At 54.0% G+C, this 14,157-nt stretch overlaps 2 protein-coding genes across 9 annotated transcripts in view; both read left to right on the top strand.

Annotated features, from left to right (window-relative positions):
* Nucleotides 1–12,120, top strand: part of Msh5 (mutS homolog 5) — a 33,229-nt gene extending 21,109 nt beyond the window's left edge. For 7 of the 8 annotated variants that reach the window (XM_023721590.1, XM_023721611.1, XM_023721600.1 and 4 more), the window contains 14 exons: nucleotides 2,029–2,167; nucleotides 2,280–2,342; nucleotides 8,318–8,446; nucleotides 8,924–8,996; nucleotides 9,124–9,233; nucleotides 9,511–9,591; nucleotides 9,922–10,337; nucleotides 10,434–10,560; nucleotides 10,800–10,949; nucleotides 11,168–11,242; nucleotides 11,320–11,463; nucleotides 11,572–11,709; nucleotides 11,825–11,898; nucleotides 11,988–12,112. In XM_023721590.1, coding sequence (XP_023577358.1) covers nucleotides 2,029–2,167; nucleotides 2,280–2,342; nucleotides 8,318–8,446; nucleotides 8,924–8,996; nucleotides 9,124–9,233; nucleotides 9,511–9,591; nucleotides 9,922–10,337; nucleotides 10,434–10,560; nucleotides 10,800–10,949; nucleotides 11,168–11,242; nucleotides 11,320–11,463; nucleotides 11,572–11,709; nucleotides 11,825–11,898; nucleotides 11,988–12,099 — 1,831 coding nt within the window. In that variant the 3' untranslated portion in view covers nucleotides 12,100–12,112. Of the gene's footprint in view, nucleotides 1–2,028; nucleotides 2,168–2,279; nucleotides 2,343–8,317; nucleotides 8,447–8,923; nucleotides 8,997–9,123; nucleotides 9,234–9,510; nucleotides 9,592–9,921; nucleotides 10,338–10,433; nucleotides 10,561–10,799; nucleotides 10,950–11,167; nucleotides 11,243–11,319; nucleotides 11,464–11,571; nucleotides 11,710–11,824; nucleotides 11,899–11,987 lie in introns of all 8 variants that reach the window. The other variant, XM_004624300.2, reaches the window with a different exon arrangement.
* Nucleotides 12,121–12,581: 461 nt separating this feature from the next.
* Sapcd1 (suppressor APC domain containing 1) lies at nucleotides 12,582–13,788 on the top strand. The gene is made up of 4 exons (XM_004624483.2): nucleotides 12,582–12,702; nucleotides 12,890–13,030; nucleotides 13,342–13,437; nucleotides 13,603–13,788. Exons 1-4 carry the CDS (start codon nucleotides 12,589–12,591, stop codon nucleotides 13,696–13,698), a joined length of 447 nt encoding a protein of 148 aa, XP_004624540.1. The 5' UTR covers nucleotides 12,582–12,588; the 3' UTR covers nucleotides 13,699–13,788.
* Nucleotides 13,789–14,157: the final 369 nt, after the last annotated feature.

Here is a 14,157-nt window from a genome sequence, read left to right as displayed (position 1 = left end):
AAAAAATAAATAAATAAATAAATCTATGGGTTTAAATTCTTAGTTTTGGGCTGACGAGATAGCTGAGCAGTCTAAAGTGCCTGCATAGATAGGCGCAGGGAGGAGGTTCAATCCCCGCCTCACACATGCCGCACCAGCCCTGCCCTCAGGGTGGGCCCAGCCATCCACAAACAAACAAACAAACAAAAAACTTAGTTCTTGGGGCTGGTGAGATGGCTCAGTGGTCTAGGGCACCTACTTAGAACAAGCTTAGCAAAGCACAGGGATGGCGGTTCAATCCCCAGCACCACACGCCAGCCTGTCCCGCCCTCTGGTGGGCTGAGCTGGCCACATACATAAATAAATAAAATAAATTAAAAAAAAAAAACACAAAAAACTTAGTTCTTATACTCTTCATAACCACAGGGATACCCACAATTAGACAAACATAGATGAGACATTTATTTCTGTATAATTCTTTTAAGTTATTAGAAAATACCTCTGCAACCAAAGTAGTAATAAGAACAGGAATAACAGCTTCTCGTCAATTTGAGAGTAAGGCCCTCGGAGAGGCTGGCATCCTGCATTAGCAGTAGGCTGTAAGACAATTGGAAGTTAATTTAAAAAAAAAACAAACAAAACCCGAAAAAGACTGCAGACTGCTGGCACAGTGGTAGGCGCGCTTGCCCAGCACGTGTCGGCCTTGCGTTCTTTCTATAGCACTAGGGGGAAGAGTTCTGTACTTCAGGTTCTGGGAGGCTAAGGAAGGAAGATTACAAGGACTTTTGTTTGCTTGAAACAGGTCTCCCTGTGTAAGTTAAGGCTGGTTGGTCTTTTTTTTTTTTTTTTTTTATTTCTTTTTTAAACTTTTTTTTTTTTTTTTTTTGGCAGAACCGGGGATTGAACTCAGGCCATTGCATTTGCCAGGCAAGCACTTATTCTACTGAGCCATCTCCCTGGCCCTGAGGCTGGTCTTGAATTCACTATGTAACCCAGGTTGGCCTCACACTCAATGACCCTCCTGCCTCAGCCTCTCAGAGTGCTGGGGTTACAGGTGTGCACCATTACACCCTGCAGGGTTGCATTTGAGCTCTGGGCAATTCAGTGAGACCTTGTCTCAAAATAAGAATAGGGGGCCGAGGAGATAGCTCAGTGGCATTAAGTGTCTGCCTAGCAAGCACAAGGTCCTGAGTTTGATCCCTAGTACCCCTCTCCCCCGCAAAGAAAAGAAAGGGAAAGGAAAGGGCTGGGGACATTAGCGCAACATGATGGCCTTGGGTTTAATCTCTAGTTCTAAGAAAAATAAATCCAGAATAATTATTCCTGCTGACGGTGCCCCTGCTGACGCTGTCTTCTTTGCCGAGATCAGCAGTACTATGAATTGCAGCCTTATTCCACATGGGACCGTTTGGGACTGTTACTTCCTCACAGGAAAAACACAGAAAAACAAATGGCTGCTTCCCAGAGATACTCTGAGAGCTGAGTTCAGACTTGCGCCTGAGAGTGTGGACAGCGTTGTGGCTTATGGTTCAGCCCGGGCTCTGGGCTCACTGATCAACAGGAGCCCAAAGTGAATCAGGCAGGGCCCAGGCTCCAGCCTCTGTTTTCTGATCTCTACATGGGACAGTGCCTGGGTACTGTGAACAGGACCAGCAGGTCATCCTGTCCTGGAGCGGGGGCCGGCATCCTGTGGCCAGCAGCGTGGTGGTGAGGGGAGGGTGCCGGCTCACCGTCCCCTGCTGTGCCCCAGCGAGCGCTAGTGTTGGCACACAAATACCTCAGCACACTGACTGCCTCTTAAATATTGACAGGCTCCACCACATGGCCACGGGGAGTGACACATGCTGTCATCCATCAGAACCACACGCACATGCTCACGCTTGCAGCCAGCAGTGTTCTGTAGAGGCATAAATGCCCACACTCACAGGACACTGCTGTGGCGCACGTCACACGTACTGACGGCCACACTTCTCAGGGCGTCGAGCATCTTGGCAAGGGGCAGTTGAGGCAATAGTGAGCGCAGATGTAACTTCCTGCCCCCCCTTCCAGGCTGTGGTTTACGCGTCCCACGCAGGACCTGGGGGAGCTCAATGCCCGCCTGGACGTCATTCAGTTTTTTCTGCTGCCCCAGAATCTGGACACAGCTCAGATGCTGCATCGGCTCCTGAGTCACATCAAGAATGTGCCCGTAAGCCCAGGGCACAGGGACAGGAAGTTGAGGGCCAATATGTGGCTCTAGGTGTGTTGAGGGGCACTCAGGCAGAGGCTAGGAAACAGCGACTGTCCCCGTCTCGCTACAGCTGATTCTGAAACGCATGAAGTTGTCCCACACCAAGGTCAGCGACTGGCAGGTTCTCTACAAGGTAAGCACTCCCCTCTTGATTCTCAGAGGCCTAAATTAAGTCCTTTAGTGTTTGGGACTTTCTTTGGTCAGTCTGTCCAACCTTTTATTTAAAAAAAAAAAAAATTTTTGGGGGGGTACCAGGGATCAAACTCAGACCCTTGAGCGTGCCATGCAGGCACTTATGCCCCTGAGCAGCTCACTGTGTCCAACCTTAACCCATCACTTAAAAAAACCATCATATTGTGGCAAATGTCGAAAGTATTTAAATCTTTTTTTTTGTTGTTCTTTTTTTTTTTTTTATTTTTTTTTTATTTATTTATTTTGTGTGTGTGTGTGTGTCCAGCTCAGCCCACCAGGGGGCAGGGCTGGCTGGTATGTGGTGCTGGGGGATTGAACTGCGGTCCCTGTGTTTTGCTTAGCTTAGCTTGTTCTAAGTAGGTGCTTTAGACCACTGAGCCATCTCACCAGGCCCATGTCGAAAGTATTTAAAGAACAGGCTGGCTTCCTCGTGCCCACCACGCAGCTCCAGTACTGTGATCCCACCAGTTGTGTTGCATCTGTATCCTCCCACTTCCCCCTTCTTGGATTATTTTCAAATAATAAATATTTTTAGTCCTCCACCCCACCTTCACTTTGCTAAGTACTTCAAAAATTATTTTTAAAAAGAAAAATGGAAGGGCCAGGGAGATGGCTCAGTAGAATAAGCACTTCCCTGGCAAGCGCAAGGGCCTGAGTTCAATCCCCGGTTCTGCCAAAAAAAAGAATAATGGAGCCAGAGGTATGGTTCAGTGGTATAGTGCTTGCCTAGTGTGTACTTCTTTGGTTAATTCCTTAATATTTAAATTTTCCTGATGTATTGTGAATGATATTTTCCTCAGAGACTTCTTTACTAGCGTGCACAAATGCTACTGATTTTTGGGGTTTTTTGGAAAGATTTATTTACTTGGTACAGGGTCTCACAGCATGTGACACCTGGGCTCAAACCCAGGTCCTTGCACTTGCCAAGCAGGTGCTTAGACTGCTAAGCTATCTCCTTGGATCTTTTATGTAGAAAATCATATATGTAAAAAAAATAATAGCTTGACTTCTCCCTTCTCTATCCATATCCTTTGTATTTCTTTCTCATGCCTGCTTACTCTGGCTAATGTTTCAAATACTGTATTGACCAGGAATGGCGACAGTAGACATCCTTATGTTACAGAATTTATTGTTTTTGTCTTTTTGAGACAGGGTTTTACTCTGCAGTTCAGGCTGGCCTTGAACAAACTTCGTAGTCCAGGCTGGCCTTGAACTCCAAGCAATCCTTCTGCCTCAGCCTCCCAAGTGCTGAGATTAAAGGTGTGCACCACTGTGCCCAGCTGTAACTGGGGTGTGTGTGTGTGTGTGTGTGTGTGTGTGTGTGTGTGTGTCTGCGTGTGTCTGGTACCAAGGATTGATCTCAGGCCTTGTGTGTGCTAGAAAAGTGCTCTACCACTGAGCTATATCCCCAGCACCTCTGTAATTGATTTCAGAGTAAATGACTTGTTTTTTCCCACTTAATATGACTTTGGCAGTAGGTTGTCATAAATGAGTTTTATCAGGTTGGTAGGATCCTTGTATACTTGCATATCTATTTTCTTTAATTTTTTTTTTTTCCAGAACCGGGGATTGAACTCAGATCCTTCCGTTTGCCAGTCAAGTGCTTATCCTACTGAGCCATCTCCCCGGCCCCTTCTTTAAATTTTTTTTAAAATCATGAATGGGTGTTGAGTTTTGTCAGGGTTTGCTCCATCCCCAGGAGATGTCACTTTTATGCTTACTTTATGTGCTGTATTACATTGATCTGTGTGTGCTGAACTCTGCCTGCAACCCTGGCATGGAGCCTGCTTGGTCACGATCCATGACCTTTTGGATGATTGATGCCGAAGACCCACCATCCAAAATTGAGGAAGGGGAGGTTTAGTTAGCTCAGTCTGTGAAGGTTTCAGTCCATAATCAGCTGGCTCCAACGTGGGGTGGCCTGGCACAGGGCCCATAGCTCAAGGTCACAGAGGACAGCAAAAGCAGCAAGAGCACAAGGAGGGACAGAGAGCCTCTTGCTGTCCCTATTGTAGGCAGGCTGTCCCCAGCCAGGGCTGTGCAGCACTCACACCATCTCCCTGCCCCCCTCTTGTCCAGGATGAGGATGTTTAAAAGTGAGGACCCTGGCTCCCAGCTGAGTTTTAAAACTTCTAAACTTCCCAAGAAGACATGCTGTATCAATGCTTACAATCTTATTTTATTTTTTGTATTTAGTACAGGGTCTACAAGGTCTCTTTACACAGATCGACTCAGTGATCCTGTTTTCAGCCTCCCAAGCATTGGGTTACTGGCATGTACTGCCACACCCAGTCTCGTGCTTCCTCTCAGTGTGCCCCAGGGGCAGGGCCTGGGCCAGCACTGCATCCGGGTATCTGCCTAGGCAGGTGCTTTAATCCACTGAGCTATCTGGCCAGCCCAACCCTTACAATCTTGTTGAGAATTTTTCTATATTTATTATAGTGATTGACCTGTAAATATTATAGAAATTTATTATAAAGATTGACCAATCTTTTTTTAAAATTTTTTTATTTGTGTGTGTGTGTGTATGTGTGTGTGTGTGTGTGGCCAGCTCAGCCCACCAGGGGGCGGGGCTGGCTGGCATGTGGTGCTGGGGGATTGAACCGGGGTCCCTGTGCTTTGCTAAGCTTGTTCTAAGTAGGTGCTTCAGACCACTGAGCCATCTCACCAGCCCCCAAGATTGACCAGTCTTTTGGTTTGGATCCTTCTCTGGTTTTGGAATCAGGGTAATGGTAGCTTCCAGGAATGACTTTGGGAAAATAGGCCTCCCTGACAAACCCATTGAACAGCTTGGCAGGATGTGGAGGTGCACATCCGTAGTCCCAGCACCTGAGAGGCTGAGGCAGGAGGACTGCTGTGAGCTCCAGGCTAGTGTGGGCCACATGGAGTTCAGACCAGCCTGAACTACACGGTGAGCCCCAATCTCAAGAGAGACAAAAGAGAGAGGAGGAGGGAGGGGCAAATAAATTAGTTCCAGAGGTGTCTGATTTTCTCTGAAGTTCTTGCAGAATTCAGTGGTGAATTTATCAGGTCCTTAGACTTGGTAGGCTTTTCACTACTACTGGAATTTTATTGCTTGTTACTGAGTTATTTGGAATTTTTGTATCTTTCTGGGTAAGTCTTAATAACTCATTCATATCTAGGAACCTATCCTTTTTTTTTTTTTTCCTGAATTCTCCAAAGTACAGATTTTTGTAGCAGTTGCTGATCTTCTGGATTCTGGTGGTGTTTGTTGTAATTTAGTCTTTTTCACTACTAACTGCATCCATTTGGACTTTTTTTTACATTAGAAAAGTTTTATTGGAAAAAGAACAAGGACAATAACTCCTAAATTTCCAGGAGGGGTCCCAAATGGGGTGGCCCTTTTCTGGGAAGACTGGCTAGGGGCTTTTATTCTTCTAAGAACCCGCTTTCCACAGATTGCGGAGTCTTCAGTCTCAACTGCATTACTTTCCGCTCAGATCTGTTTCATTTCCTTCCTCATACTAGCCTTCAATTTGGCTGTTTTTCTTGGACCTTTAGACGCCTTTAGGGAACCCAAGACTTGAATGTTGGCTGATTAATGCCACCGCTGAAGTGACTTCTGGCCTTCCCCGCAGGCACCCACAGGAAGTGCCCGTGCGTGTACCACCGTATCTCTCCGTAGCACTGCCTGGGAGCTCACTGTGAGATCGCTAATCAGCCTAGGGCCACAGGGTTCACGGTAGACGTTTGCTTTTTCTTTCTTTTCTTTTATTTTTCTTTTGCAGAACCGGGGATTGAACTTAGGCCCCTGCATTTGCCAGGCAAGCACTTATTCCACTGAGCTATCTCCCCGGCCCCTTTTTTTCTGTTTATAACTTCTCTGACAAGGAGAAATCTGATTTTCATTCTCTGCTATATCTTTACTTAGTCCATAAGTAGTTTAAAGTTTTTGAAAAAATATGAGCAAGATGTCTGACTGTATTCCCCTCCCAGTGCTGCTTGACACTTAGCCCGTTTCAGCGGCCATCAGGCTCTGCCCCACGCTGTCTGGGAAACTGCGCTGTGCTCCTGTTCGGTACGTGGTGGGGACGTAGCTCAGCACTGCAAGCGCCTGCCCGGCAAGCACAAGGTCCTGAGCTCGATCCCTAGTACCAAAACACAAATAAGCTACCTGAATGCCAGCGCTCTCATCTCTCAGCTCTCTCACCTGAGACCTTGAGGACAGTGTCACCTCTGTGTGCCTCAGGCTGCTCATAGGATTATGTTGAGGGGTGAATGAGCTTAACATGTGTGAAAGGCTAGAACAGTTCCTGGCACGCACTGTCAGCCCCTCTGCGCTGTCACGCAGCGCGCTCCCTCCCTTCTGAAACGTTATTCAAGACTCATCCTCTACTTCTTTTGTTTTCTCCTGGCCTCACTCGTGCCAGGCAAGCACTCTGCCACTGTCCACAGTGGCCCCCCCACCCCCAGAGTTTTCTTTCTTTTTTTTTTTCTGGAACCAGGGATTGAACTCAGGACCCTGTGCTTGCCAGGCAAGCACTTATTCTATTGAGCTACCTCCCTGGCTCCTTCCCCAGAGTTTTCTTAGAAAAGACTTCTAGAATATTTTAGGCCACAGTATTCTCTGAACTTCCTTAGTCATTTAGTGATTTCTACAACTTGGTTAACCTTTCATACAGGGCTAGTTGTTGGTTTTGCTGCCTGTTTGTCTCCATGGCTAGATTATAAAGCTTTTGATTTATATACTTTATATGTCCCCTACTCCAGAGTCTGGGGTCGGATCACCCCCTCACGCACGTCACTGACCCTGGCCCTGGGGCTTTCTTCAAGGACTCCCTTGCTTCCCCTCTTCCTGCTGTTGTCCCCGCTTTTTTTTTTTTTTTTTTTTGCAGTACTGAGGATTGAATTTGGGACCTTGCGCTTGCCACACAGGCCCTTATGCTGCTGAGCCATATCCCCAGCCCCTCGTTTACTCTTTTCCTGCTTTCATCTCTATTTCTCTTTTCCCTTTGGGTCAGACTCCCATATCTTTCATCCTTCCTTTCGTTCTCTCTCTCTCCCTCTTTCTTTCTGCCCTCTCCTCTGCTTTCTTTTCTTCCTTTATGTTTCTCAGTACTTGGGATGGAATCCAGGACCTCAGGCATGCTGGGCAAATGCCCCACCACTGACCCACGACACTCCAGCCCTCTTAGGGGAATTCCTAACAAAGCTCTATTGAGGGGCCTACCCGCGAGGCATGGTGGCACATACATATAATTCCAGCACTCTGGGAGGCTGAGGCAGGAAGATTGCAAGTTCAATCTCAGCCTGGGCAACTTAGCAAGAACGTGTCTCAAAGTAATAAAAACAGAAAGAGCTGAGGATAACCTGGGGTTCATTCTCCAGTTTAAAAAAAAAAAAAAATCTTGGGCTGGAGAGATGGCTCAGTGGTCTAAAGCACCTACTTGAAACAAGCTTGGCAAAGCACAGGGCAGGGACCACGGGTTCGATCCCCAGCACCACATGCCAGCCAGCCCCGCCCCCTGGTGGGCTGAGCTGGCCACACACACACACAATAAATAAATGTAATAAATAAAAATAAATATTTAAAAAAAAAATCTTGGGCTGGGGAGATGGCTCAGTAGAATAAGTGCTTCCCTGGCAAGTGGCGAGAGCCTGAGCTCAATCCCTGGTTCTGAAACAAAAACAAAAACAAAAACAAAAACAAAAAACCATCCATGAGCATCTTTTTAAATCACAGAAGCATGTGCTTCTGTCCTTACTAGACCTTGCACCCATCTGGGACAGGGACTTTGTTGTCATTGTCCTTGAAGCCTTAGGACAGTCCCTGGAGAGTTCTCCAAATGCAGCTTACTCTCCTGCTGTTTCTTTGAGATTGTCTCTGTCGTTGTGACCGCTCCCTTACTGGTCTTCGTTCACGCGCTGTCCCTCCCCTCTGCTCCATGGCTGCAGACCGTGTACAGTGCGCTGGGCCTGAGAGACGCCTGCCGCTCCCTGCCACAGTCCATCCAGCTCTTCCGGGACATTGCCTGGGAGTTCTCCGACGACCTGCACCACATCGCCTGCCTCATTGGGAAGGTGGTGAGTGGGAGGGAGACCCTGAGGTTGGAGAGCAGAGAAGGACATGGCCAGGGGTAGGGTGGGTGGGTGGAAGCACACAGCAGACTCAAGAATGGGATGATTGGCCGGGGAGATGGCTCAGTGCAGTAAGTGCTTCCCTGGCAAGCGCAAGGGCCTGAGTTCAATCCCAAAGGGATGATGGCCTGGCATGGTGATGTATGCATGCTATAATCCCAACATTTGGGAGGCTGAGGCAGGAGGATCACAAGTTCGAGGCCAGCCTGGGCTACACAGAGAGTTGGCCAGCTATGGATAACATAGGAAAAAACCTGTTTCCAAACAAAAAAGAAAAACAATGGGATGGTGAGCAGAGGTGGCAGAACACCAGAACTTTCTGGAAGGTTAGGGTTAAGGCAGAGCTGCGGGAGGAACCAGGTCCCCAGGAGAGCCGGCCGCAGGCCAGAGGGCTGCAGAACTAGGTCCGCCCTGTCTCCCCAGGTGGACTTTGAGGGCAGCCTTGCTGAGAACCGCTTCACCGTGCTCCCCAACATTGATGCGGAAATTGATGAGAGTGAGTTAGGGGCCAGAAGAGCCTGGGGGCCCCCAAACCCAAGCCTGCCTGGTACCACGTCCAGCTGGGAAGCTCCTGGCAGCTAGGAGGGACCTCACGGCTGATACCGCGTCTCCCTCCCTCCTAGAGAAACGGCGGCTTGCGGGGCTCCCCAGCTTCCTCACTGAAGTTGCTCGCACGGAGCTAGAGAACCTGGACTCGCGCATCCCTTCGTGCAGCGTCCTCTACATCCCTCTGGTGTGGCGGGTCGTTTTTACTTTCTAAAGTTTTCAGGCTGGCCTGGAATTTGCAACCACCTCCTGCCTCAGCATCCCGAGTGCTGGACACACGGGCGTGCACCACCGTGCCCGGCCCAGCCACCAGGGCTCTGAGCCAGGGAGAGCTGTGGAGGGGTCCCACGGCCGGTGGCCAGGCCTCCCGGGGGAGGCGCAGGGAAGCGCTGGCGGCTCGGGGCGCCTTCCTCCAGAGAAGGGCCTGCAGGTGGCGCTCTCCGTCTTCCCCTTTCCTCCCCTAGATCGGCTTCCTTCTTTCTGTTCCGCGCCTGCCTTTTATGGTGGAGGCCAGCGACTTCGAGATCGAGGGGCTGGACTTCATGGTGAGATCCCGACCTCTGCAGGGCTGAGAAGGCCCCGCCTGGGGAGGCCTCACCCACCGGCAGCACCCCACGTGGGAGCTCACCCCGTGGCTTGAGAGGCAGCTAGAGGTGGGATTAGAAAGGCACGCCTGTAATCTTAGCACTCGGGAGGCTGAGGCAAGAGGATTGTTGTGAGTTCAAGACCAGCCTGGGCTACACAGTGAGTTCAAGGCCGGCCTGAATTGCATAGTGAGGCCCTGTCTCAAAAAGAAAAATAAGAAAAAGAAAAAGGCACGAGGGGCAAGGAGTGGACCCTGCTTGGCGAAGGCAGCTTTGGACGCCTGTCCCCAGTTTCTCTCAGAGGAAAAGCTGCATTACCGAAGTGCTCGGACCAAGGAGCTGGATGCGCTGCTGGGGGACCTGCACTGTGAGATCCGGGGTGAGCGCGGCCCTCACAGGCGCCCCTTGCCGCTCCGCTCTCCCTCTGGTTCCCCGCCTTCCCCTCTGCAGTCCCTGGCCCCATCTGCTGCCGCCGTCACTCTGGGGGCTCTGACTCCGCTCGGCCTCCCACCCCCAGACCAGGAGACCCTGCTGATGCACCAGCTGCAGTGCCAGGTGCTGGCGCGGGCCGCCGGCCTGAGCCGGGTGCTGGACCTGGCCTCCCGCCTGGACGTCCTGCTGGCTCTCGCCAGCGCTGCCCGGGACTATGGCTACTGCAGGCCCCGTTACTGCCCTGGACTCTGTGGGGTTCGAATCCAGAATGGCAGGTGAGAGCAGAGGCAGCTGGCGACGGGAACAGGTCCCAAAGGCCACCTGCCTCTGGACCCATGGGCACAGGCCAGGAGACGCCTGTCCCCCTGCAGACACCCTCTGATGGAGCTGTGCGCCCGCACCTTCGTGCCCAACTCCGCAGAATGCGGCGGGGACAAAGGGAAAGTGAAGGTCATCACCGGCCCCAACTCCTCCGGGAAGAGCATCTACCTCAAGCAGGTGAGAGGAGCTCTCCGCCTGGCCCTCCACCTCCCCTGCCTTCTCCACCGCCCGCCCCAGGTCCCTCTTCTCCGCCTCAGGCGTCCCGTTGTGCGCGGGAGCCGCGCGCGTCCTGGTGGCTCTTTCTCGGGGTTCCCGGTGGGCCGTGAGCCTGTACGTCCCGTTGCTCTTTGCTCAGCACCCTGCCCTCACCCACGGGCCAGCCCGCACCAGGGCCACGTGCGCCTCCCCCCGTGCAGGTGGGCCTGATCACCTTCATGGCCCTGGTGGGCAGCTTCGTGCCCGCGGAGCAGGCCGACGTGGGCGCGGTGGACGCCATCTTCACCCGGATCCACAGCTGCGAGTCCGTCTCTCTCGGCCTCTCCACCTTCATGCTGGATCTCAACCAGGTCAGGGAGGAAGGGCGGGGCGGCGCTCAGCCCGGGTCTCCCTCTGCGCCGGGCACTGGGCAGCCAGAGTGGCGAGGCTGCGCTGCCCACAGCTTTCGGTCCCTGCCCCCGGCGAGGCACTGTCGGCGGCGAAAGGACCGTGGCGGTGCCTCGTGACCGAAGGACTCGCAGGACCGTGGCCTGCCTCGGGGGCTAATGACCCGCTTCCCCGCCAGCAGGTGGCGAAAGCAGTGAGCAGCGCCACAGAGCAGTCCCTGGTCCTCATTGACGAGTTTGGCAAGGGCACCAACACGGTGAGGGGAGGCAGTGGTGAGCACTGGGGGCAGGAAGAGGGGTCGGGAGGACACGCGCTCTCCCTCGCTGCACGCAGGTGGACGGCATCGCCCTCCTCGCCGCTGTGATCCGACACTGGCTGGCGCGCGGGCCCGCATGCCCCCACGTCTTCGTGGCCACCAACTTCCTCAGCCTGGTGCAGCTGCAGCTGCTGCCGCAGGCGCCTCTGGTGCAGTACCTGGTGAGGACACCCGGCAGCCCTGAGCCCTGGGGAGTGTCTCCCAGAGGCGGGCCAGCCAAGGACTCCAGCGCAGCAGGCGGTGACACACGGCCCTTCTGTTCTTTCCAGACGATGGAAACCTGTGAGGACGGGGATGACCTGGTCTTCTTCTATCAGGTTTGCGAAGGGGTGGCCAGCGCCAGCCACGCCTCCCACACGGCGACCCAAGCGGGGCTTCCGGACAGACTCGTAGCTCGTGCCAAAGAGGTGACGCGCACCCCACCACCTGGGCACCTGGCCTGCTGGGCCCACAGGATCTGTGGCCCTGGCGCCGTGTCCTTCACAATGTCCCCTCCCCTCCCATCTTCCTTTCTGTTTCCAGGTTTCAGACTTAATTCACAGCGGAAAACCCATCCAACCTGTCCAGGAGCTGCGCAAGGAGAACCAAATGGCAAAGTACGCATGTGCTCGCTGCCCCGCAGCCCCCCGATGCCCGCACCAGCCTCTCCCTCATGCGCCCGTGAATCTCACTGCGCCCCACCCAGGTGCCAGGCGCTGGTGGATAAGTTTCTGGAGCTGGACTTGGATGACCCCAGCCTGGACGTGGGTGCCTTCATGAGCCAGGAAGTGCTGCCCGCTGCCGCCACCGTCCTCTGAGACCAGCCTCTGCCTCCTCCCTGCCTCCAGCCCCTCAGACCCAAAGTTTGGAATATTATTGGGAATAAAGAGTCAATTTTGGATAGTTTTTTTTTTTTTTTTTTTTTTTTTTTCCGGAACCGGGGATTGAATTTAGGCCCTTGTGCTTGCCAGAGAAGCGCTTATTCCACTGAGCCATCTCCCTGGCCCTAAAGTTAATGTTTTTGTGGGCCACCCCCAAACAGAGCAAGCACAAGTCCATGGCATGGGCGGGGGCTCAAGTGCTTGCCTGGCAAGGTAAGACTCTGACCCCCCAACACGGCGAAGAAAAAGTGACACCCCAGGGGGAGCACTCTGATGGCACCCTGAAGATATCACAACAAACCACTCAGAAAGGCCCTGGGAACAGATGACAACGGAGGGGCCCAGGACACCCAGTCTCAGTGCTGTGGGCAGGCAGGGAGGGTCCAGCCCTGCCCACCAGGGTGCCCCACCCACCCTCCACTCGCTATGGACAGCGCAGGGCCGCAGGGGCCGCGCCTGGGCCGGGCTCCCTACACGGTTCTGCTGTTGCCGCTGCGGAGCAGCCGCAGAGACCCCGGGGCCCAGAGCTTCTTCCTCTGGGTGAGTATCAGCCCGGCGAGGTCTCAGGGAGCCCTCTTCCGCTGCTCAGCCCACGGGCCCAGCCTCGCAGCTGGGCTGAGGGCCAGGCTGGCCGTAGTCGGCGACCAGACCTTGGAGAGCCAGCTCCCTGGCCAGGGCTGGGCGGTGCGAATCAGACTGAGAGTCACCCCCCTTCTCGTGGGCCCAGCTGCAGAGAATGCAGGCCCTGGAGAGACAGCAGGATGCCCTGTGGCAGGGGCTAGAGCTGCTGCAGCGTGGCCAGGCCTGGTTCCAAGACTGCCTGAGGGAGGCACAGCGACAGCAGCTGCGTCTGGGGGCCCTTGGAGAGGTAGGGTCTGCCCTTGTGGGGCACAAGCGAGCCCTCTGGGGAGGGGAGAGTTAACCACAGGGCCATCAGACTGCAGGCAGGCATTGGCCGTGCTCACTGTTGCTGCCTGGTCAGCGCCTTTCCATTCCCTGGCCGCAGGGGGTGTGGCTGGCTCACCCCGGCAGGCCAGGGCGGCGGGCCAGGGTGGGTGGGCGGCAGATCTCCCACTTGCCTGGGAGGCCTGGGCTGAGGGCTCAGGCAGGGAGCGGCACATCCTGTGCTGCTGGAGCGCACAGCGCTGCACCCCGAGTCAGCCTCCAACTCCCCGTCAGGACTTCCTGACGGACTCGCACTCAGAGCCCTGCGGCCCCCCACTAGCAGAGATTCAGAAGGTGAACAGCGGTTTGCAGAATGTGATTCAAGGCAAGGTGAGTTTATTGTCTTTAGGCTTTCAGGAAATGCGGTGAGGGCAGTGGCTGGGGCCAGCACTGGCTTCAGAAAACCTAGGGAATCGGGCTCCCTGCCGCGGCTGGCCGGTCTCTGAGGCGGCGGGCGGGCAGCACCGACGCCGCCGCCTGTTTCCTCTTCCCCAGGAGCTGGCCGGGCAGCAGGGAAGAGCCACCAAGGGCGACGGGGAGAGGGCTCGGCCGGGCTGCGCGCCGGGCTGGAGGGGCCCTACCCTCGTGTAAGCCCTCAGCCCTGGGTGGGCCTGCGGGGGCCGGGTGAGGCACAGCGCCCTCCCGGCCCCGCCTGAACCCCACGGCCCACCAGGGGCTCCTGGCCGTGGATCGGACCCTCCGGGCAGGCGGGGTTGCAGCCGTGCCCCAGCGCTCGGGAGGCGGCGTGGGGGCTGCGAGCCTGAGCCCTGCGTGCGGCTCGGCGATTATTAAGGAAGCGTTTCAAAATAAGCGCTTATGCAGGGCTGGGAGTGGAGGCCCGGGGCTAATCCCCCTGCTGCTAATAAATAAATAAATAAACAAATAAAATAGGTACGTCAGAGCTGTCCCGAGAAGACGTGCTCGCTGAAACTACCTTTCAGCTTGAAACACAGAAGCAAGGCACACGCTGCTCAGGAGTACCTAGACACAGCCCTACAGGCGGCGCCGCGCCCCATCGCCCGCCCGGAGGCGGCCCGGGGTCACGCCCAG

This window comes from Octodon degus, unplaced genomic scaffold (genome assembly GCF_000260255.1).
Source record: "Octodon degus isolate 3935 unplaced genomic scaffold, OctDeg1.0 scaffold00005, whole genome shotgun sequence".
NCBI classification, from domain to species: domain Eukaryota; kingdom Metazoa; phylum Chordata; class Mammalia; order Rodentia; family Octodontidae; genus Octodon; species Octodon degus.
The sequence above is the reverse complement of the archived record's forward strand: the minus strand, read 5'-3'. Positions and strand labels throughout refer to the sequence as shown.

Coding starts and splice junctions, on each gene's coding strand:
- Sapcd1 (XM_004624483.2), top strand. CDS start 12,589: ATGGACAGCGCAGGGCCGCAGGGGCCGCGCCTGGGCCGGGCTCCCTAC. Junction 12,703..12,889: donor CCCAGAGCTTCTTCCTCTGG/GTGAGTATCAGC, acceptor TCGTGGGCCCAG/CTGCAGAGAATGCAGGCCCT. Junction 13,031..13,341: donor GTCTGGGGGCCCTTGGAGAG/GTAGGGTCTGCC, acceptor ACTCCCCGTCAG/GACTTCCTGACGGACTCGCA.